Source organism: Macrobrachium rosenbergii, chromosome 1, assembly GCF_040412425.1.
Source record: "Macrobrachium rosenbergii isolate ZJJX-2024 chromosome 1, ASM4041242v1, whole genome shotgun sequence".
NCBI lineage: Eukaryota > Metazoa > Arthropoda > Malacostraca > Decapoda > Palaemonidae > Macrobrachium > Macrobrachium rosenbergii.
The window spans coordinates 39,084,131-39,109,584 of NC_089741.1; the positions used below are offsets into that span (position 1 = coordinate 39,084,131).

General features: G+C 38.1%; 1 protein-coding gene across 16 annotated transcripts in view; it reads right to left on the reverse strand.

The window, feature by feature from the left end:
* The window catches only part of Rgl (Ral guanine nucleotide dissociation stimulator-like), a 207,772-nt gene that overhangs the window by 12,597 nt on the left and 169,721 nt on the right, over positions 1-25,454 (reverse strand). Inside the window, exons 1-2 of one of the 16 annotated variants that reach the window (XM_067130578.1) lie at positions 24,270-24,317; positions 21,154-21,660 (exon numbers count right to left, since the gene is read on the reverse strand). The exons of 11 other annotated variants lie outside the window; for them this stretch is intronic. In XM_067130578.1, the coding sequence (XP_066986679.1) occupies positions 21,154-21,198 (45 nt within the window). In that variant the 5' untranslated portion in view covers positions 21,199-21,660; positions 24,270-24,317. Of the gene's footprint in view, positions 1-21,153; positions 21,661-24,113; positions 24,318-25,454 lie in introns of those variants that run through there. 4 more of the 16 variants (XM_067130318.1, XM_067130240.1, XM_067130402.1 and 1 more) reach the window with 4 other exon arrangements.

Below are 25,454 nucleotides of genomic sequence, written 5' to 3' on the forward strand. Positions count from 1 at the left end.
CAAACCAAAATCCTCAACAATGGATAAACTGTTCGTTCCCTTCTCATTACCTTTCAACTCTCTTACTCCGCTCCTCCCTTTCCCCCTCCCGTAATGTCCCCCTTTTCCTCATTCAGTCAAGGGAGAGGTCACAGAGATCAAGGTAAAGGGGGCAAGGAGCTGCCTACTTAACCCAAGCGGCCCCTTCCACCAACACTGTATTGGTACTACTGTGACCTTGCCCCTGGTTCCGCGGTTTATACTACGCTGGCTTATGCCAGCACGGGCCTTTGCCCTAAGGTAGTCCTACGGTTAGTAAGGTGTGAAAGGGAGTAAGAGGCTTCGTTTTGACCTCAGGACTCGGAGCAACCAACAGAGACGATCTCGCTTCTAGACCGATGTATGTTCGTGGTAAGCAGCTTATTAAGCTTCAATTTAAAGAAACACAAAGAAAAACATTTTTAATTTACGGACACACTTGCAATTATCCCGTTATAGTATTACTCAGATAAAGACATACAAATGAACAAATTCAGTATTTCAAGTTGGACTTCACATAGGCCTAAACCTACTTACTACTGCCAGTCCGAATTCATGCTCTCAGGTCATATTCCAAAATATATAAACCACTTGTGGTGAAACTGAAGTCAGTGGCCATTAAACCACAAAACAAAGAGCCTTTTATTATAACCGTAACCACTTTATAACTGACAATTCAGGTTGCTACCATAACCAAGAGAATTCCCGCTAGGCTCAGCGTAACTGCTCACTACTGTAGTCTATGCATGACCTTCACTCAATTATCTTTGCAGTTATGATGTAATGAGGTAACAGACATACAAATAAACCCGAGAGAGCATAAGACCTCATTGGAAGTCGCTAATATGACATCACGTTACAATAACGGCTTCTTAAGCAAGCCTACTCATCTATACCCACTGAGCTTGAGAGGAGAAATTACATACCCAGACAATACCCATAATTAAAGATTGTTATATTTTCAAAGTCAGTTCACGTATGCTCTGTTACCTGGAATAAACATCACGTCTCTTATGAGGCTGGTTTTATGCTGCAACATCATGCAACGTGTGCATTAGCAATGTAAAACCTATACTAATCTGGCAGCTACGTAATACTAGGAATGGTATTACGTCATCATTTTAATAAATGCGTTGTAGTTGAAGGATTCCTTTCGGTGCCCTGCTATTGCAATGTTACATAAAATTTGCTTTTCATTATTGTAGATTGAGATGGCCTTATGCCAGCACGGGATCTTGCTCATGGAGCAGCCCTCAACGCACTTTTATTATGGGTCAATTTGTAGATTTTTCCTCCTTAATATTAGCTGAATTTTCCGGGTAGAAGACTGATGAGCAGACACGGGCTAAAGATGTGGTTTTGACAGAAGCTATTAAGGAAAATTCTCTCTCTCTCTCTCTCTCTCTCTCTCTCTCTCTCTCTCTCTCTCTCTATATATATATATATATATATATATATAACCAAGTCAGAACGACCAAATCATGAGATAATTACTATTGGCTTAACTGCAATACTCAAAAAGTTCAATTTGCAATGTTACCGAAACACCATAAAGCAGGTTACTTGTTCTCTTAACTACGTTGAATAAAAATATAATTTAATCCCAGCTATAACTTGTAAGACCAAAATTAGTTAAAAAAAATTAAACTGCCATCGTCTTGCTAACAGCAAAGGAGAGCACAGCCAAAGACGAATACATAATGACAAAAGGACTACTAGACTGATCTCCCACGTAGGCGTGAGAGGAGCAGGGTTTGAAATGTCATACCCAAAGTGCGATGTATTGTAACAAGCAGACTAAACAACGGATTCCCAGTGACTGAGTCAAAGGCAGCAGTATTAATCCATCTTGGCGGCAACATTTGTCAACGGCTTTGCGTGCCCTTCTACATTTAGCAGTCCAGAGCCCTTTCGTTGGCACTAGATGCTTACCACCATCGCAACTAGTACTAGACGCTGTATCAAAAGGCCTCAAACCACCATCGCTACTAGTACTTAACGCTGTATCAAAAGGACTCAAAACACCATCGCTACTAGTACTAAACGCTGTATCAAAAGGACTCAAAACACCATCGCTACTAGTACTAAACGCTGTATCAAAAGGACTCAAAACACCATCGCTACTAGTACTAAACGCTGTATCAAAAGGACTCAAAACACCATCGCTACTAGTACTAAACGCTGTATCAAAAGTACTCAAAGCACCATCGCTACTAGTACTAAACGCTGTATTAAAACGACTCGTCAATAGTTTTAAGTAGTATACTATCGCTCCTAGTACTAACTATATCAAAATGAGTTTTCGTAAGTTTGTTTCTGTTGTTCAATATGTTTAAGTAACCTTTAAATTTCTAGAGTTACTGAAATTATTTATGATACCAAAGATATTAAAATTATATCTATTCCTATCTGCCTACGGATATGTAAAAACTTTTGACTTTTTCTAGAGGTCGTCCTGTTGTGAAACATCTCTGCAAGAAACGTTGACGGTTTTTTTTTTTTTTTTTTAAAGCAGTATCATAACCGACAAATGCTTGAGCATTTTACACTGTCAGCCGCATAAAAATCTTTAGAGTAACAACATCTAAAATATATAAATGTTGCGTGAAATACATTTAAGAAACGCCAGCGTTCATTTTTAACGCCATCTAGTAATCCACAACAAGGAAATAACTTTATTAACTTAAATAATCAATTTCATCAATTATTTATCTCCTAAATTAACTTGACAACAGTGAACTAACATCACGGCCTCTCTACTTTAAAAAAAAATAAATAAAAAATGGAGCACAGGGTCAACGTCCTTGCTTCGTAAAAACGAAAATGATATTAACAGAAGCTTGTAACTGACCCAGTGCCACTCTTGGAACGAGGGGTAATGGGTGCCAATGAGGACTAAGGATTACTGAACAGAATCAGCCGTTAATCAAGCAAAAATCTACAGATGTCTATACATATATAGACCAAGTATACTATACGCGTATGTATAAAATGGTAAGCATGTTTCCTTTACCCTACAAATTTCACAAATGCATAACGACAGTTTAATAGTTTTCTATTTGTTCAGGTTCTAAACTGGCACAAATTTCTTTTTAGGACAAGAAAGTAATCCCTGCCTAAACAAAGTTCTGGGATCAACACGAAAAAGTAAAAGAAATAAAGATATAGAACAAGAATCAGTCGTAGTAACAGACACTGCCAAAAGGTGAATCAGTAACAGCTTATGTCTGGCGCTGGTCTGCTATGTACAGTACGTTCCTTTGCCTAGATACAAGGAATTGGCGCCAATCTACATCTAGAACTGGACATATCCAGTTGTATTTCACTCAATACCCAAAGGTAACACACTGCACAGCACACATTTGACAACCACAATGCTCTCTCTCTCTCTCGTAGTACGAGTTACCGTAGAACAAAATAAAGATATGTAAGTCTAAAAAATTTCTTTACAACAGTTCCACTTCGTCAAAAGCTATACAAGTTTCTCCCAAGCTAAGAATCTGCTATATCACACACACACACACATGCACGAACACATACACACGAGTCACACCAATTCCAAAGCCATTCAGACAGAGAATTAGCATTCCGAACTTCTCGGTCTAAATAGAGGCGACGCATCACTCGGTGATCGATTTCATGCAAGTGCATTTAAGCAAGGCGTCATGTCACAGATTCATGCCAGCACAGAAAAGCGCGAGAGACCTTGCACATTCCTTTCGCAGCGGCGGCGTGGGATTGCACGATCCTCCTACTATAAAATAACGCCTTGCATGGCCGCTGCTGAGGGAATTTTGGAATAAGACACCCATGGGAAAGTGATCCAAGATGGCGACACGCAGACGGCGGTCGAGGCAAAAGTTGTGGAAAACGGCGCCAGTTGTTGTGCGGGGGGGTGTGTTTATTACCCACAATAAGGACACTCGGAGAGAGAGAGTGGGGTCATGAATAATATGAAAGCGCTACTAATTAATTAGCTAGCTTTTTTTATTCGCGTAAGAACAGAGATATGGAAAATCAAAAGCGGTGTTCCTGGTAGCGTTAGACTAAGAGGAATTCCTCCGCAGCAAGTTTTAAATGACGGACCGTTACACTAGACGTAACCGACCCTGAGCTGAGAGAGAGAGATAGGACCTTCGGCGTCAACTACTTCTGCCATCGACAATAAAAAAGAAGGAAAATAAAAAAATCCGGCAGCAAGATACAAAAACTACTGTAAGAAGTTAGACCAACGGTATCCGTTTACAAAAAAAAAAAAAAAAAAAGTATCGTCTACTTTCAGGACTTGTTTGGGCCTTTTACTTCGATCAGCCTTCCATGAATTGGATGTTTAAGCTATTATGGGTAATGTTTGGTTACGCCGGTTTACAAAACCCTCAAATAAATCTCTCCCTCTCGATATATATATATATATATATATATATATATATATATATATATATATATATATATATATATATATATATATATATTTGTGTATATATACAGAGAGAGAGAGAGAAATAATATACAGAGAACAAAGTTAAATTTGATACGATAAACATCATATATATGTTAAATATATTTCTATCAGTAAAACTGGCATCTAACAAAAATTAATAACAATTTTCCGTCGGAAGTTAAACTGATATGTCAGATAATTCTAATCACAATTCCCCAAATACATAAAAACTAAAGCCAGAATCGATCAATAAAAAGCATTTGTTTCTCATTTCAATCTGTTTAATCTCTCAAATCAGTTGTCCCTAAATAACGCAACGTATGTCAAAGACTGACAACCCTCTCGCACTGGCATAAGGCCAGCTGAATCTATAACAAACACAACAATATCTCTCAGACCTGATGCGTAAATACGCACACAAAAGGAGAGTGAACGAAGATATTCTGCGGGTTACATACAAACGTCATAAGATGCAAGAATAAGGAAAAAATGTGTATATTAAAACGGCGAATATAAAGTCTTACGTCATCACTGGTAAAAGGATTTTTCCTTTTCCAAAGTAGCAGAGTATTATTATTATTATTATTATTATTATTATTATTATTATTATTATTATTATATTATTGTTATTATTATTTTTTGTTTTGGTCTATCACAGTCATCCTATTCGACTGAGTTCTCTTTACAGTGTGGGGTTCCGGGTTGATGTTATTATTATTATTATTATTATTATTATTATTATTATTATTATTATTATTATTATTATTATTATTATTATTATTTTGGTCTCTCACAGTCATCCTATTCGACTGGGTTCTTTTAAAATGTGTGGTTCTGGATTATTATTATTATTATTATTATTATTATTATTATTATTATTATTATTATTATTATTATTATTATTATTATCATCATAAGCACAGTTAAGAAAATCGAAAAAATAACGCAGATAGCTGTAAAGTTGAAAACAAAAGTAAACAAGAACGAAACACCAAACAAAAATATATTTAAGCACAAGCAAATAAACAAGACGAGAAATAAATACATAAACTCAAAAACAACCACAACACGAACAAAGACAAATGAAAAACAAAAGCGTCAGGGCTACTTCAAGTGGTGTACCAAACCTCACGCGAGGCCTTTTCATCCTTCATTAGGCTAATGGCGTAACATTACACTCCTCACGTTTTATAATTAAATACATTTCACTCGCCCACACTAATCCGAGGGGGTGTTTGTAATTGCATCAAGATGTACGATAACACCCGAGGCTTCTCGGGGGAGTTGGAGATGTAATTTTAATATCAATTTACGTTGAAAGTCTTAAAATATTAGACTAACAATGTTTAGTTTCCAGGATATTATTTTTGGGTTAAAATGAATGACTGATTTAATCAGATTACTTTGACAACAAGTAAAAAATGCACCGAAGTTTCTTCGGCTCAATCGCGTTTTCTGTACGGCGTTAATCAAGACCACCGAAAATAGATCTAACTTTCGGTGGTCTCGGCATAATGCTGTATGAGCCGCGGCCCACGAAACTTTAACCACTGCCCGGTGGTGACCTATCCTACATCGTTGCCAGAGGCACGATTATGACTAACCTTGAATAAAATCAAAACTACTGAGGCTAGAGGGCTGCCATTTGGTACGTTTGATGAGTGGAGGGTGGATGATCAGCAAACCAATTTGCAGCCCCCTAGCCTCAGTGGTTTTGAAGATCTGAGGGCGAACAAAAAAAGTGCGGCAAGAAAAGAGTGCGCACGAACAGACAAAGCCGGCACAATAGTTTTCTTTTACAGATAACTAAAAAAGTAAGGATATTATAGAAATATTACACAGTAAATTTGGAAAAGTTTTAAAAAAAGTTACAAGACTACCACGGTTTTAAAATTAATGTTGTACAATAAGACTAACCATACAAAACTAATTTATATAAAAATAAAATACAATGCTAGTTGTTTTTATAATAGCCGAGGGGGAAGGGGGCCCTTGGCTAGATGACTAAGCCAAAGAGTTAGAAATAGGTCATTCAGTCTACTGAAGACACTAAGCAGGTGTTACAATATCAAAGGTCAAAGGCACGAAGCAAATAAGTAAAGTATATATTCATAAATATCCCCCACGGATGGGTGGAGTCGCTTTGAGTCATGGGGGGAGGGAGAGTCTGTCCGTCACGGGATTCCAAGAATACAAGATCTAGCCTAATTGATCTTTCTTGGCGTACAGAGAGAGAGAGAGAGAGAGAGAGAGAGAGAGAGAGAGAGAGAGAGAGAGAGAGAGTGGAATGCACTTCCCAGAAACACCCAACAATCTTTGTTTGTACCGAAAAAAAGAAAAAAAATAGAGATCACGTGACTCCCAGCGCTTGTGAGGGTAAAGACAGACAGTTGCAATGCAATGCCTTGCAGTGTAAGCGAGCACTGCATTGTATTGCCTAAAATGCTGTGTGTGTGTGTGTGTGTCTATTACGTTATTTACATGAGTTTGTCATTGATCATCTTGATTCAGGGAAAGCTAAAAAGTTAAAATAACTACGAAATTACATATATATATATATATATATATATATATATATTATATATATACATTATATTATTATATATATAATCTATCTTGAATTGTGTTAAAAGCAGTAATAAATCTACTATGCCTTAAACAATGGATTCCTAAGAGAAATTTGCTTTTTTCACTGGAACCATCTGTCAATATAATTATGTATGTGCATAGGACTTTCGAAAAGAAAATTGAATATATATATATATATATATATATATATATATATATATATATATATATATATATATATATATATAATTGCATGCACACAAGTATGCAGTCACATATAACAGTATGATTTCGTGTTTGGCCTATGTATACACGACGTCTCTGGGAAAATATGAAAAACATGTACCCAAACTTGATAATATCTCACACAAGCCGTGCGACCTTAGTGTGATCTCTCTCTCTCTCTCTCTCTCTCTCTCTCTCTCTCTCTCTCTCTCTTGTGACTCCCAAAAAACTCTTGTGATCCCCCTCCCCCAAAAAAAAAAACAACAGCTGAAGAAGGAAAAACTCGCTTAAACTTAGACAATAAGAACAGCAGAAGAAGCAACATTAACTGGTAAAAAAAACTAATCCACCCAACTCCCCCCCCCCCTTCACCCCAACCACAACGTAACCCTTCCAACTACCGAACGTACCAAACCCTCATCAGAGTCGACCACCCCCTCCCTCCCCCCTCCCCCTCCCCAACCCCCACCCACTCCCTCCCCTCCCAACCCCCACCTCCTCCCCTCCCCTCCCCTCCCCTTCCCCTCCGCTCAATTCGATCATCTTACATAACCTTCCTGTTCAAGCGAGCATCTATTCAAGCCACTTGGGGACAATGAAATAAAAATGGAGGGGGGAAGGAGGGGGAGGAGGAGGAGGACGGGAGGGGGGGGGGGAAAGGGAGACGATTGGAAAAACACGATGCCCCTGAGAAGGAACGTTTCTATGCAAGTAGTTACTTTTTTTTATGAATGATGAATAGCCTAACTAGACGCACTGAAGAACAACATTGACGAATAATGATGAATAACAAGACGCACTTAAGAACGTCCATGAATGATGAACAAGTGATGAATAAATGAGTGCGCTCAGACTTAGCACAAAGCACGACCATTTATTTTCGCTGCAATCCACAAAAGAAGGTGCTTCCTGTCCTTCGTACGATTTCCATTGACTACGGAGCATATATCTGACTGATATAATACGCTCCCCGCAACCAGCGTGTTGTTCAGAGGAACACATCTGTACATTCAGCCGTGAATTAGAGCGACATTAAAGAAAATGGGCTATAAATCATGTTGTAAATAAGGAAATAAAGAAAACGTTAAAACTGTGGGCGATAAAACAGATTATCGGGTAATTTAGCTGAATAAAATCGGGTTATTCGAAGCTAATTTCGTTAAAAATCTTATATATGGGAGTTAACATCAATTTAGACGGTGATGTTGGAAGTTGGAGTGACGATGAGGAAGAAGGACGATGTTGGGGGAACAGAACTTATGTTGGGGAAGAAGAACAATGTTGGGGATGAGAAACTTATGTTGGGGAAGAGAAAAAATGTTAGGGATTAAGAATAATGTTATGGGTGAGGGACAATGCTGGGGAAGAGAAACTATGTCAGGGGAAGCAGAATAATGTCGGGGAAGAGGGACAATGTTGGGGAAGAAGAATACTGTTGGGGAAGAGGAATAACGTTAGAGAAGAGACACTATGTAAGAGAAAATGAATAATGTTGGGGAAGAGAAATTTTGTTGGGGAAGAGGAATAATGTTGGGGAAGGAGAATAACGTTGGGGAAGGAGAATAACGTTGGAGAAGAGGAATAACGTTGGGGAAGAGTTGCACATTCGAAAGTTGGGAAGATCAGGCTAGTTAGGAACAATGTAGTGATGAGCATAGCATGGCTGCTACAGCCCCTGCCTAAATCATGAAGGGGGCGGGGGGAACGGATGGGCGGTTCTTTGGTCACTCGTTGGGGAGGAAAAGTTGTGGGGAGTTGGGCGTGGTCAGGGACAACATTCCACAGAGCACAAATTTTACATTTCATATCTCTCTCTCTCTCTCTCTCTCTCTCTCTCTCTCTCTCTCTATATATATATATATATATATATATATATGGATATATATACGTATATATATATATATATTATACATATATATACATATATATATTATATGTGCGTGTGTATCCATATATCTGCATGTATATATATACATACATACATATATATGTATATATATATGGCATCATAATAATAATAATAATAATAATAATAATAATAATAATAACAACAACCGAATCAATTACTGAGCAGTACAGACATTTACAAGGCAAGAGAAAACTATACAAAACATGAACTCACAACCTGTTATTCATAGCAACACCACAAACCACAACACTAGCAACAACCTCCTTAGCTTAAAAAAAGCCTGAAGGAAACTAACGAAAGAATTTCTCAAGGAAAACGAGTCAGCTAAAATGACCGCCTGATTAGATGTTTGTATTTTCTCTCCATTCTACAACTAACTACACATTTCTGGTGTTAATTTTTACTTATGTTGTTAAAAGGCATCACTAGAAGTATCATTAATTGTATTATTAATATCTCTAGATGTCAAGTAAAGCATTATTGTCATCTTTATTTAGTTACTGATCAGCACCTGAGGTAAATTTTTTTTTTTTTGCTATAGTGTCAGGTATTTTTTTTTTTAACTATTTATTGTTTTTATCACTACCTAGTACTTGATTAAACTGCCCATTCCATCGGCCTCCACAGCGAAGTGCCACATGGAGAAGCTACTCAATATTTCGAGCTATTATTACCTGTAATATAAGAGAGTATTTTAGGATATTTTTGAGAAATCAGAGACATCTTAATCGAGTAATGTCGCCAGCACGCATCTTCACCTCGACCTCTAACGCTTCCCCAACAATTACTGACCCCACCAACTCTCTCCACCACCTCCAACGACAACTCCCCTCCCCAACTCTCAAGTAAAGCCCCCACCCCCAACTCCATCTACAGCACCTGTTACCCGGCGTAAACGAATTTTTTTTTTTACTCTCGCTGCTGACAACAGCTGTCGAAAGGACGTCCAAACAAGGGGTCCTCAGCGTGTGTTTGTGAAATTTTTATTAAACAAACAGACGAAGCGCTTGTTTCGGTGTCAATGACCGCTGGCACTGAGACACCAGTTACTGCTGGGCATAAATCAGTCAATTAATCCGCGCTGCAAAATAGAAGCGATGACATTTCTGACGTATGAATTTAACTATTATGAGGTAATGAGTTTTTAATACGTTGATTAAAATGAATGCGCGCGTATTTACGAAGCACACACCGTAAAGAAGTGATATAATGGCTCCTGTAGGCTTGTTACATATGAATACGGTTCAACTTCTGAATAATAATAATAATAATAATAATATGACCAAAAAAGGTGATTAAAGACTGCGCTCTTTTAGCTGTTTTGGCTCGCAACACAGACAGGCTACTACTACTGCTGCAAACAGTGTGTCGTTTCCTACTATCGGGTTTAATACCACTCAGTTTGCTGGAGTTTGATCTTGGCTACAACTCAAAGGTGGAATATTTTGCCTCGTGCAGTTATGGAATCTACTGATCTCCAAATGGTTTAAGCGAGGAGCGAATTCATTCCTGCTCTCTGCTGATGCTGACGTCTCCTGAATTTCAGGCGTGTCGGTTTTATTTCCCGATCCCGAATATTTATTAGTTTATCACCTTTTCCTCTAATCACTCTCTCTCTCTCTCTCTCTCTCTCTCTCTCTCTCTCTCTCTCTCTCTCTCTCTCTCTCTCTCTCTCTCTCTCTGCAGGATGACTGACGTCTCCTGATTTCGGGTGTATTGGTTTTATTTTCTATTCCCTCGTATTTATTAGTTTATCAACTTTTCCTATAATTCTCTCTCTCTCTCTCTCTCTCTCTCTCTCTCTCTCTCTCTCTCTCTCTCTCTCTCTCTCTCTCTCTCTCTCTCTCTCTGTTGGTTGATTTCCCTTCGGAACCCTCTTGGGTTTATACAAGCCCGTCGACTCTGACCATAAGGTTTTTCAGCAGAAGATTTAAAGAAAGAAAAAAGAAAATAAATACACAAAACAAATTTATGTCCAGAAAAATTGAGCCTAAAGACCACTCGGCATTACTAATCACGAAAGAACAGACGACACGATTAAATGACAAAACATTTCTAGGTAAGTGACACATCATCCTGAAGGGGGCGTGGTGAGTCACCTTAGTGGAACCACAGGATTTTAGGAAATTCCTGACATAGAGGCAAAGGCATAAAGATGAGATGCTCTACGGTGGCACTCGATGTCCAGTCACGAATCTGGGTGTCGAAATGTTCGTGCACCTTATCAGGTTGGGGGAATATCTTAGGTCTTAAACGGTCGTAGAGTTTGTCGTAAGAGTATCGCTTTGATTTTTAAAAGCAGTGACTTTTAATAATAATAATAATAATAATAATAATAATAATAATAATAATAATAATAATAATAATAATATCTTGGAAGAAGACCCTCTTTAAGACATACTTAATTTGAAAGAACCGCGTACAAACTGCTATTCTTTTCAGTGGATAATAATAATAATAATAATAATAATAATAATAATAATAATAATAATAATAATAATAATAACAACCAAACCAACAACATCAATAATAATGATAATAATAATTAAAACGCCACAGCAGTACCTTATTAAAATGATTTCTTAAATTTCTTTCACAAATAATAATAATAATAATAATAATAATAATAATAATAATAATAATAATAAATTATAACAAATGGAAGGGAAGCGAAGCGAAGGAATATTACAAGCTGTTGTTTGAGTATTATTATTATTATTATTATTCCTGTAAACAGTTCAACAAGATTACTGAAGGATATTTCTAAACTTATACATCTTGCCCCAAGGATATATTATAAAAAACGTGAAAACTGGAGAGAGGTAAAATTCAAGAAGCTGGACAGCCAAGTTGGAGGAGACCACAAGGATCGGTTGGAGAGTACAGGGCAGCGAGCAACGCACGTGGGGCATGAGAAGGGCCGCTGCAGAGAACCTTGAGTACCATCTACAGTGCGCCATGTAAAGCACACTGTACGTGGTACCACCAAAACTAGGTTGGGTCCTTGCAAAGTCACGCTTCGTGTAAATATCAAGATTAAGGTTAATCTTATGGCATTGAAAATGGGCACCCTCCTTTAATTAGACCTCTGTAAGGGCATTACTACGATACCACTGCCTCTTGCACCAGACGGCTAAAGTATGTTGGAGGTCTCTTTTACCCGTATTTGGAGAGGAAAAAGTAAACAGTCTGTTAATAAATAAACAAGGATGATGGAGGGGTATGAGAAGTGACTTTTGACCTCATGCCCCAAATGACCCAGGGGTCTAATAAACGGTGAGAGAGAGAGAGAGAGAGAGAGAGAGAGAGAGAGAGAGAGAGAGAGAGAGAGAGAGACTCTGGTAGCAACAAGTGGGAAAACGTTTGCGTGTATGAGAGAGAGAGAGAGAGAGAGAGAGAGAGAGAGAGAGAGAGAGAGAGAGAGAGAGAGAGAGAGAGAGAGAGAGGCTTTGGTTGCAACAAGTCGGAAAATGTTTGCGTGTATGAGAGAGAGAGAGAGAGAGAGAGAGAGAGAGAGAGAGAGAGAGAGAGAGAGAGAGACTCTTTGGCTGCAACAAGTCGGAAAAAGTTTGAGTGTATTTAAAGAGTATGAGAGAGAGAGAGAGAGAGAGAGAGAGAGAGAGAGAGAGAGAGAGAGAGAGAGAGAGAGAGAGAATATCCATCCATCCTTAAACCACTTCAATAGAAAAGGAAGAACCTGAAGAGAGAGAGAGAGAGAGAGAGAGAGAGAGAGAGAGAGAGAGAGAGAGAGAGAGCAGAGCCATCATCATGAGAGGACGTGTCACAATCTTAATTACAGTCTCCTGAATAAGCCTTGCCCAACAGATTGATCAAAAGTACACCACGGATCAATAACACCTTTGAGATAATGTTGACACACTAAGGGGAGGGGAGGGGAGGGGTAGGAGAGGGGAGGGGTTCGAGAAATGAAAGAAAGGGTGGGGGGAGGTAGGGAGACAGGGGGAGAGGGGGTTGAATGCCTTAAAGCAGCGCTATACTTAATGAAGCCTCAGCAGATCATACGAACGAGTGGACGAAGAGACGAATGATTTAAGATTTATGAAAAAATAAACGATAAAGTGTTATTTAATTGACATATGCGCGTAATAAAAACAGAGAGAAGATAACTAATTGAAGGATGCTGAATGTTTAAGATAATTGTAGAAGTAATTATTATCGCTACAATCAAGCGTAAATTCTCGTGGAATAAAAAAAAAATTGGAAAAATTGTACGAATGCGTAAAATCAAGTATTCACTTATAATACCTAAAGTTGAGAAAGGAATAACAGAGTAGATAGAATAAAGTGATACACATACATGTTAATACTGAAATATACATAAAAGTTATTGAAAGACGACACAAGAGATAATTCAAGGTATAAGAATAAGTTATTTGATCAAAGGCAGAAGGAATTCCGCCTACCTGGGGGTAAAACTCAGGTGATCCAATCACACACAATCACAGGGGTAAGCCAAGATCTCTCTTTCCTCAAAGCTTGAGAGATTAAATCAAAGATAAATAATGCGAGACCTGAAGAAGAAGTTGCGTTAGAAAAATAAGGAAAATAGTGACAATAACAGACGTCAGTGGAAAATAATTTGGAAATAGGACAGAAGAAGGTAAAGGGGAAAAAACACGTTGGGTGAATGTAATTGGGATAAAGATAATTTACGAGATCGGGAGAAAGTAATTATCATAAACAAGGCAAAAGGAAAAATAAATAAAAATAAATAAAAACAGATAAAGAAAAATAATAAAGAAAATAAGAAAAATACAATGAAAAATTCAGGAAATCCAATTTAGGACCAATCCTTCCTCCTCATCGCTTTTGAGAGAGAGAGAGAGAGAGAGAGAGAGAGAGAGAGAGAGAGAGAGAGAGAGAGAGAGAGAGAGAGAGCGAGAATAAACAACGCATGATTCGGGGAGGCAAAAAAAAAAAAAAATAAAATAAAAAAGACGGGGAACCGAGACGAGACGCGAAGGACCCCATCCGTCCGCCGTAGGTTCAAGGCGAGCGACACTGTTGAACAGGTTACTGGGGTAGAGGAGTGCCACTGAGGAGGAGGAGGAGGAGGAGGAGGAAGATTCGGAAGGGGAGAAGTCGTGAGGCAAAGTAATTTGTGGTCACGGACTGAGGAGCAAAAAAAAAAAAAAAAAAAAAAAAAAAAAAAAAAAAAAAAAAGATATAAAAAAAAACCCTCTAACCTCGAAGGAGGCTGATGATATAACCTCTTTTGTCTTCATTTTCTTAAATAGGTTACATTATAACCCTTTTTTTTTTGGCAGCTATTATAATGTCACCGGGGTAAAAAAAAAAAATGCCGGGATAAAAAAAACTTTAACCTTAGGACAGGTTGTTGATACAACCTCTCTTTCCTTTTTTTAAATATGCTACATTATAACCCTGTTTTGGCAGATATTATAATGTCCCCTTACAAGTCATTAAATATGATTGATGCCTGGTTAAAAAAAGCCCCCCAAAAATCCCGGTAAAAAAAAAAGCGTTAATCTCGGAGGAGGTTGATAATATAACCTCTTGTTTTTTTAATAGGTTATACTATAATTTTCTTTTTTCGGAAGCTATTATAATATCACCTTACAGGTTCACTAAATGTGATAAGTATAAGACTTCATATTAAAATATGATATTTTTGGTTAATTCTTTCGATCAAAATATAACCTCTCTTGCCTTACGTATCGAAGTTCATAATATAACACTTATATCTTTATATAACATCTCCGCTTACCTCTTTCTAATAACACATATTTTAAGTACCTTTAAGAGATGTCATATAACAAATCAATGAACCCTCAATCTAATAACCACATTGTATAACCATGATTAAAAAAATAACTTTGGTCAATTTTTTTAACTCTTCATAACTCACTTCGATAACTTTAAAAAAAAAGCCCATCTCTAGTTATCCCTAAAATATGTAACTTTCTCTGTTATCTCTCAACTACTAATTCTCTCATATAACCTCTCGGGGATATCAACTCTCCTATCCATTTCAGGGACCGCGAGTCATCATTTTTCTTAAATATCTTTCAAACTAATTATCTGATCGAAATGGTACTTTGACACAGTGAACAAGACAACCCCCGCTAATTTTTGGAAATAGAGTGCATTGTCAAATGGTTTTAGTTAAGGCGTTTACTCTTGACTTACATGGTGTTGCCAAGCATCGCCTAACTATGCATTCAAACGTCCTTTATCCCCATCCCGTCCCTCCCTCTCCCTTCCCCTCCTCATCCCTCCCTCCCTCAACCCACTTTCCTGGCCTCCCAATATCCTCCCCCCCTCCCTTTCCTGTCTATGGGGGATAGCGGACGTTCGATTGCGTAGATTAGTCTTGCTGACTCAAGCGACCTGGCCTTTAAAAGTCAAGAGTAAACCCCTTAACTAATACCATTTGACATGCACTGTATTGCCAAAAATTAGAGGGAGGTGTCTTGTACACAGTATCAAAATACCATTTCGATCAAATAATTCGTTTGAAGTAGCTCGCTAATTCGCTCCCAATCTGCCCTCCTCCCAGTAGGGCGAGTGAAAGCTATTCCGCATCCGCTAAGGAGAAATCTAACATAATACATTAGCTACGTAAAGAAGACACTTGTGTTTTCTGATGATTTCGTTGTATACAGACGCAGCGAGTATCTACGCGGATGACAAACAGGAACTGCATTATTTATTTCATTTATTTATCATGTAAAATAAAGCACAGGTTATGAACTTGATGGGCAAGCTTATGCCAAATCGAATATACTTTTGATATGGGAAGGTTTTCAATATACTTTTGATATGGGAAGGTTTTCAATATACTTTTGATATGGGAAGGTTTTCAATATACTTTTGATGTGGGAAGGTTTTCAATATACTTTTGATATGGGAAGGTTTTCAATATACTTTTGATATGGGGAGGTTTTCAATATACTTTTGATATGGGAAGGTTTTCAATATACTTTTGATAAGGGAAGGTTTTCAATATACTTTTGATATGGGAAGGTTTTCAATATACTTTTGATATGGGAAGGTTTTCAATATACTTTTGATATGGGAAGGTTTTCAATATACTTTTGATATGAGAAGGTTTTCAATATACTTTTGATATGAGAAGGTTTTCAATATACTTTTGATATGGGAAGGTTTTCAATATACTTTTGATATGGGAAGGTTTTCAATATACTTTTGATGTGGGAAGATTTTCAATATACTTTTAATATGGGAAGGTTTTCAATATACTTTTGATATGGGAAGGTTTTGAGCAGAGGCCGACGGGAGGTGTAAAAGACCTAACACCCACATGAAGCGACAGAATATTCAATTCGATCAAACTTAGAGATACGTATTATAAGGGCGTACAGTTATGTAATTCAGAATAATGCTTTGTGAAATACAAATACTGTCTAATCTTCAGAGAGAGAGAGAGAGAGAGAGAGAGAGAGAGAGAGAGAGATATTGGAGCATCACTATCGCAGCTACTTCCTATCCTAAATACTTAACCTTTCGCCCACTCCCCCCAACAAAAGATTGTGAAGAGCACTCGATCACATGTCAACCAACAACATCATCAAAAACAAAAACAAACGGGTTGTGTTGACAGATTCAATGTCAAAAAGTCAATTGGCCAAAAACATCACAATGATATCTTTCTTTTTCTTTTTCCTTCTTTCTTTCTTCGCTTCTGTCAAAATGGGTGGATTCTGCACCGGAAAAAAAAAAAAAAAAAAAAAAAACGTAAACAAACAAACACTGGGGTTTATTTTTGGCCTCTGAACCGGAAGTGGCGTGTGTATTGGTGGTGGTGGTGGTGGGATGTTTGTCAATAATTGAGGAGTTTTCTCAGGAAGAGTAAAACAGAAATTAGCATTTAGAGATGTAGACGTATGTTATGAAGAGAAATTGTGATAAAAATGAGTTATTACAAGTTATATATATATATTTAATGAGAGAGAGAGAGAGAGAGAGAGAGAGAGAGAGAGAGAGAGAGAGAGAGACTATTGGTCACTTTTTTATCAGATACTTATGTAACTATGCATTGTGCACTGTATATATATATATATATATATATATATATATATATATATATATATATATATATATATATATATATATAAATAAAGGCAATGCCTAGAAGGGAAGAGAAACAATGGAGTACTGCAAGGCCTTTCGACTTCTCGTCCTTTACTTAGCAGACTGAAGAAATATAAAAATAAGTTTACAAAGAAAGCGCGTATAAATGACAGATGGGGATTCAGTTATACATACACACACACACACACACACACACATATATATATATATATATATATATATATATACAGTATATATACAAAAAAAAATAACACTATTAAATATATAACACACGAAAGCTCGACCACCAATGAACTGCCTGTGCGTAAAGGCAAATTTCCTTCAAAAAACTGAAGACAATTATTCCTTTCCACGTTTTCATTTAGCTCTCTCTCTCTCTCTCTCTCTCTCTCTCTCTCTCTCTCTCTCTCTCTCTTCCTCCTTCCCGAACGACGACTCCGGCACAGACGGACCGAAGAAACGCGACACTGGACCAGTAACTCGATTCGGGCGAATGAAAATGGCCGGTTAGCGAAAAAGGAGGCGGTGGACGGCCCGTGTCGAAGGAAGATGGCACGCGAGCTGGTGCTGTTGTTGCTGTTCTCCGTTGCTGTTGCTACAGCTGCTGTTGTTCTCCGTGGCTGTTGCTACAGCTGCTGTTGTTTCTGATGTTGTCCTGGGGCTCTTCGTCGTCCATTTTTACGGTGTTGTTTCTTTAAAGGGATCAGTTTTTGGTTGCTTATTCGTTCATTTTTAGTGTCGCTTTTTTAACTGTTTATCCTGGTGCTGTTCGTTGTCCACGTTTTATAAGGTTGTTTCTCTAATGGCTATCAGTACCCCGCTGTTCTTCATCCTCGTGTTGTTTCACAATGTTGTTTCTTCAGTGGCTATCAGCATTCTGATGTTCGTCCTCTGTGATAAGCAGGAGGATGCAAAACGCTTGTTGTTGTTTCTGGTGCTGTTTCACAATGTTGTTTCTCTAATGGCTATGATATACTACTGTTCGTCAACCACTATAAGTAGAGGTATGTAAAAAAATTTGATACTGTCATTCGTGTTTTGCAATAATCCATACTGATCATATATCACCCAAAATCTCTTATCTTTTAAAAAGGTTTCTACAATTCCATGGACACAAACACAGTCCACACACAGAAGAAGAAGAAGAAGAAGAAGAAGAAGAAGAAGAAGAAGAGAGAGAGAGAGAGAGAGAAAGAAGAAGAAGAAGAAGAAGAAGAAGAAGAAGAAGAAGAAGAAGAAGAAGAAGAAGAAGAAGAGAGAGAGAGAGAGAGAGAGAGAGAGAGAGAGAGAGAGAAGAAGAAGAAGAAGAAGAAGAAGAAGAAGAAGAAGAAGAAGAAGAAGAAGAAGACTTATGTCAAGTACAACACCCAAACTTACTCGAGGCTATTTAGTTACTCTACACATAATTTGGAACATCCTGCTTATGCAAATTTCCATAGTTTTCAATTGTCTCATAAGCGTTCGGGCGACCCGAGACGATAATATTCTTTGTTACACATCAATCAATATATATATATATATATATATATATATATATATATATATATATATATATATATATATATATATCTTATTTATTTTGTTAACTTGGTCGTATGATGTTTCAGGATGTAATTTAATTAATTTTATTATTATATAAAAATTTGAAGTGAATGCAATCTTACATCATAAGCCAGTTTTCCAGATGTGCTTAGCAAGATGAATGATTAGGTAAAATTACATCAGAGCCTTTGAGATGTTGACATAATCTGTATTTAGTTATAGTAGAAACAAAAATATGAAACTGAAATTATCAGATAAAAAGACTTATAGATATCCATAACAAAAAGGGCCATCACTTTATTACTGTTATAACTGGAATATACATCCATACTTTCGAGATATCTTGTCTCCTCTCCAAATTTATTTACAAAGAAGAGTCAAGATGTTTCGAAGCTGTCTTTGGAATATATATTCACATCTTCACTATTAGTGGCTTTGATGAGTTCAAATTCACGACTGATCTTGTGACCGCAGACGGTTCCGTCGAGAGAGAGAGAGAGAGAGAGAGAGAGAGAGAGAGAGAGAGAGAGAGAGAGAAGATCATAGTTATATTTTCTCATGAGAAATACAAAACCAACATAGCGATGAACGTAGAGCTTTCAAGAAAAAAACATCACATCCGCAAATCAATTTTTTCCTTCTGAAAAACGAACTTCCATGGCCAAAATCAACAACGGATAGGGATATAGAATTCAGGGCAAAGGCCAAGCACTGGGACCTATGAGGTCATTCAGCGCCGAAAAGAAAATTGACAGTACGGTTTGAAAGGTGCAACAGGAGGAAAACCTCGCGGTTGCACTACGAAACAATTGTTAGAGAGGGCTGAAAGTCAGTTGGAAGAAAGAGAATATGAATGGAGGTACAGTAAAACGAACGAAAGAGGCTGCAGCTAGGGGCCGAAGCGACCGCACTATCCCCCCTACGAGATAAAAAGAAGAAGAAGACCCACGTACACTCACAGAACTGTAGAGAGAATCTCCCCTTCCTGTTGCTGAGCGTCAATCGAACGGAAGGTACAAGAACCACTAGAGCATAAAGACCACACAAAAAGGAGCTAGCAACAAGGCGGGCTCAAGTCTCCCCCGATTACAGGATTGTTTACGATGGAAGTCGAGTGATTCAATGACAAAGGTCATTAACGGAGGCCAACAATGACGTAAGGCAATCGAGAGAGATAAATGTTCTTTTTCCAGAGGGCGCGGAAGGTGTTCCACGGTGATGCCTTTTGTGGCTAGACCCTCGACTTCTCGGAAGGGATGATGCCTTTTAAGGGCAGGTATGCGACAATCAGTTTTATTTTATTATTATTATTATTATTATTATTATTATTATTATTATTATTATTATTATTATTATTATTATTATTCAGAATGTGCAAACACTCATATGGAACATACCAATTATTGTCATAAACTTGAAAAACAAGATTTAAAATATATATATATATATATATATATATATATATATATATATATATATATATATATATATACACTGTATATATTTCACATACACATATAAGCCTCAAATATGTTTCCTCAGTCTAAAACTTTTTTCAATGAAAGGTTGATCCAACATATCTGCATATATATATATATATATATATATATATATATATATATATATATATATATATATATATATATATATATATATATATATATATATATATATATATATAATCAGAAAGCTACAAACGTCCTTTAATATCAATTCACTCTACCTCGGAAATAATATATTTTCATATATGTTACCGAAGAATTTTAAGTTGATAATAAGTCCACCGTCCCGTGGGATCAGACCAGCGACGGACGAGGAATCAGGACTACAGTGACGCACTAACGAAATCGGCCGATTTCGTTAGTGCGTCACTGTAGTCCTGATTCCTCGTCCGTCGCTGGTTCGATCCCACGGGACGGTGGACTTATTATCAACTAAAAATTCCCCTTCGGTAACATATATATGAAAATATATTATTTCGAGGTAGAGTGAATTGATATTAAAGGACGTTTTAGTTTTTTCTGATTGTATATGAATCACGGTGATGTGATAAATAGTCATATATATATATATATATATATATATATATATATATATATATATATATATATATATATATATATAAACTACAAGACATAGGCCTAACATACACAAACTGTATATGCATGATGTGTCGACAGCATTAATATATTAATTTTCCATGAACCATTACATCTACCACCACTGCAATTTATTATAAATCACACTGCATCTTCAATACCACCCTGAAATAAACGCTTCACAAAATTTCCCAAAAAGAAAGCAACCAGAAACTCTGTTCCTCTCGCCATCGCCTTACCCTGTCTATACTGACCTTATAATTAACAGCACCGAATCTCCAGCCGGTGAGATGGACCATTGGGGGCTTGTGTCAGAATTCTACGCTGGATTTCTCCAGATCACAAGACAGGGAATAGCTCCATCTCTTCAAGAAATGACGACGGTGTTCCCTCCGCTCAATCCCATTACTCAACATTCACATCCACAGCTGAGAACGCTCCCTATAAACAACACTCTTTTTCTTCTTCTTCTTTTCTTCTCTTTTCACAGAAGGGTTGTTCTCGAGTACCGTTTTCCGCGTACCCTTTTCCTATATCTTTTTAACACTTTCCAACTGCCTTTTCACGTGCTTTCAGGTTTATAGGTAGAAAAGCTTTGTTTGTCACGTTATGTAGTCAAGTTGTATAAAATATATATATCTTATTTTGCACGGGAAAAGTTAACTTTTGGTAAATGTTAAATTCTTTTCTTTAACTTGCTTCACTGCTAAAAGCGCGCAAGATCTACCACTAAATAATATTTAGCACCAAAGTATTCACAACTGTAAAAGAAATAAAAACGTTCGTATATGCAATTCCGATCAATTTTTTGTTTTATATATACAAATATTTACTCACACATACTATACTGATATATAAATACGTACATACACACACATATACGTCTATGTACACCAAAACACCCGTTTCTTCTACCTAGAAACTTGTCCATATTCACCTTCCTATTTTCAATATTGCCTTTCTTTTCCTCTCTTTCACTTTCTCCTTACGATTATTCCAGCCACGAACCATTATTGTCTTTTATTTTATTACTTTAATAAAGACCTTTTAAGGCAAGGTTCGGCCTAGACAAAGGTAGCAAGAAGACACATCACACACCAACTGACATCTCCACTTATACCCCTTAGGCCTATCCATCACTTGATAGGCCTCTTTGTGACAGTGAATTACTGTGAACTTGGCCTGAGGGATGTCTCCTCTCTCTCAGCCACTGTGATACAGGAAGTGGATTATTTGCTGCCGAGATAACAAATCGTGTGTACTTATAAACAGACAACGGAAAACAAAACAAACGCAGTCCTGACATCATCACCAGCTCAAAACAAAAGCATTTTAGATAGGTTAACCAGTTGACAATTTGCATCAAAGTTCCTATCAATCGAGAGATATCGACATGCAAATCTGATAACGATTTGTAAATGGACTACGACGCACACACGGCCGCACGAACACAAACATTCTCTCCGGTTCACTGATCACACCCATTGTAACGGCTGCACTGAATACCCAGGAACAGACGAATCTGGGGAGCAACTTGACCCACAATTAGGAAACAACAGAAACTGCAGTCGATGAAGGACGAAGCGCTAAAGCTGTATCCTTTGCACAGCAGGAACTGCAGCATGTAGCACGTAGGATTATCCTCGTGAGTCATACAAAGAACGATTTCTACACAATCTACAGGTTGCCTTCAGATAAATATAAGGACTGTAAAGTTCAAACAACGTAGGTTAGATTGTTACTTCGTTCCCTACAAACAAGGAACGACAGGAACTTTATATAATGTACGATACACAGTTACACAGTTCCTTGCTCCCTACAAAGAAGTTCAGTTTCGTCCCTAGTCCTATAAAATACTACGAACTACAGTAAGTCTACTTGTGAAGTAAGTACAACCCACTCCCTTGCCACTGCACACACACACACAGGATATAAAACCAGGAACTGCTAGGGCTTCATAGGACGTAGGTGACATCCTTCCTGCATCCCACGCACGTCGCGGGATCGCTGGGGGAATAGGTTCGATCATAGGATAGGATTAGAGGTGGTGGTTCCATCACCATGACTACCGAACGGACTTCCTGTGGGGCGCCCACAATAGCGTGTAACCCACAGGATTCCTTTTTGTGATTCGTCCTGTGGGGGTCCACCAGTTATGCGTTCGTGTATCTCTGTTATATATATAAGTATCGTTTACTGATTGACAAGTGGGACTTGGCAAGTTCTTGGTAAGTCTTGATTTTCAAGTCAAACTGAAATTCCATGTCGTCTGGTATTATCTTTACATTGGTCAAGATTTGGTCAGGATTATTTCTTATAATGACAAGGCCGTAGGAAAGGGCAACCTTAAATTTATACCTGATAAGCACAGACCAAAAGGGAACGTGAAAAAGAAAGGAAGGTGAGAAAAAACGAAGGAAATCATAAGAAGTAAAGCGCTGAAATTCTATGTTGTTTTGTACTGTCACCAAAGTGACGTCTAGCAATGACCTCACCAGACAAGGTGACTAGGGGCGGTGATCAATATACAAGCATGACGTTATTTAAAATTAAACACGTGGAGCACATTGAGAAGGAGTCAGTTATTAATGAAAATGGTCCAGTTAAAAGACAAATTATTCTGGAGCACGTAAATGCAACGAGGAAGTTTTGGAAATACACCACATCAGCCTAGGTTTATTTCAGACAATCAAAAACAATGGTCGTTCACGTGAAGAAGAAAAAAAATAACGAAAAACTGGAATATAATTCCACAACCAATAACAGACAACCAAATACGTCGAACACACGAAGTTGTTAAAAAAAAAAGCTGGAGAGGGAATTGTTGCAACTGCACCTAATTGATTTGCAATATAAACACATTCCTCCCACTTCGCATGTATCCGATGTCAGCTGATTCACAACGCTTGGCTGAGCCACACACAAACACACACACACAAAGACATTCACAGACAAAGACATGTTTTCTATTCAGTTATGTTCGAGACACGATTAAATTTATGTATACACCAAAACAAAAATTTTGCTTGGACACAAAGTTATCGTTAAAACATTAAATATATCAATGTTTGTACTGAATGATGAAGTTTGACACTGAAACAGTTCTGAAATGAAGTTTTTTCTCGTTTTCAAACAACGTGAATCCTTTCAGTTAAAAAGTTCAGCAAAGACTACAAACAATTTTTTAAAAAACTACTTCAAACAATTTTCTCACATTAAACACAAATCGAAAGAATGGTCACTACACAGCACTAACGGAAGCTTCAAAACCCGATCGAAATAGAGTGGAGGGAACGAGCAACGTGTTTCTGGCTCTCTCTCTCTCTCTCGCTCTCTCCGCCTCTCTTTCTCTCTCGCCCGAGCGACTGACTGGGTCTCTCTCTATCCTACTAACCCGGCCGAGTGCCAAGTGCCAACTGAGGGGAGTTACCGAATAATATTCCCGCGAGGCCTCGGGGCCCGGGCAGCAAGCAGCAGGCTAGACTCGAGGGGCCCAGGCTGACACATTTCTCTCTCTCTCTCTCTCTCTCTCTCTCTCTCTCTCTCTCTCTCTCTCTCTAGCCGCTGGTCACTGGTAGGTGACAGTTGCAGAGCACGAGAGGGGGAAACAAAGGTCCGAAAACGTGGCTGTCCCCTCTCCCATAATTCGTCTTTCCCTCTTCCAGATGCCACTTATATATGGGTATATATGTCCCTTCCTCTTCGTATGCAGGTCCTGTACAGGAATGAGGGTTGGGGGAGGGGGAGGGGTGGGGGAATGAAGAACATTTGGGGGAGAATAGACCCCCTCCCCCCGTCTGCGATTTTCCCTAACCTTTTGTTGTTGGGGGACCTGTCAGCATCTCCTCAGCCACGCTGGCGGAGGAATATGACTCATCGCTTGATCTGCGAACTTTCCCCGCTCTCCTCCTCCAGCTCCTACTCCTCCTACTCCTCCTCCTCCTCCACCTCAACCTAGACGTCACAACGCTACTTGGAAGAACGTCCACCGTCCGTCAGTCGGCTTCCTGCGGACGTGAAAGTTATTTTCGACAGGACTTATCGTCACTGAATGTCAAGATAAAGTTCGTATCCCCCTGAGACGAATGACGGAGGTAAACGACCCAGAAACGAACTCACCGTAGACCTAGGAACCGGATACACCGACGTTGTATTTTGCCGGGAAGTAACGTTGGGCTACTGGTATTTCAATTCCAGTCTTACGCGATTACACAGCCTTAAGAGACATTTAGTTTTTATTCTACAACTGAAAAAAAAGCCATAACGGAGGTAAATCCCCCAGAAATGAGACAACGTAGGCCTAGGGACAGGTTTGCCAGAGTGACGTAGGCCTATTGATATTTCAATTCCAGCCAGCAAAAATACACAAGAAAAAGACTTTTATTTCTAATTTTACAACGAATAAAGACACGCACACGACCGTAGGGCAGTGGACTTGATAAGACATACCAGCAACGTCAACAAACAAAGCCGCACACGTGGCTCAAGATTCTGTAACCAGAGCAGTGTGCTGCATAGAATGATGCAACCAAGCAGTTCCACACAAAGGGTTCCC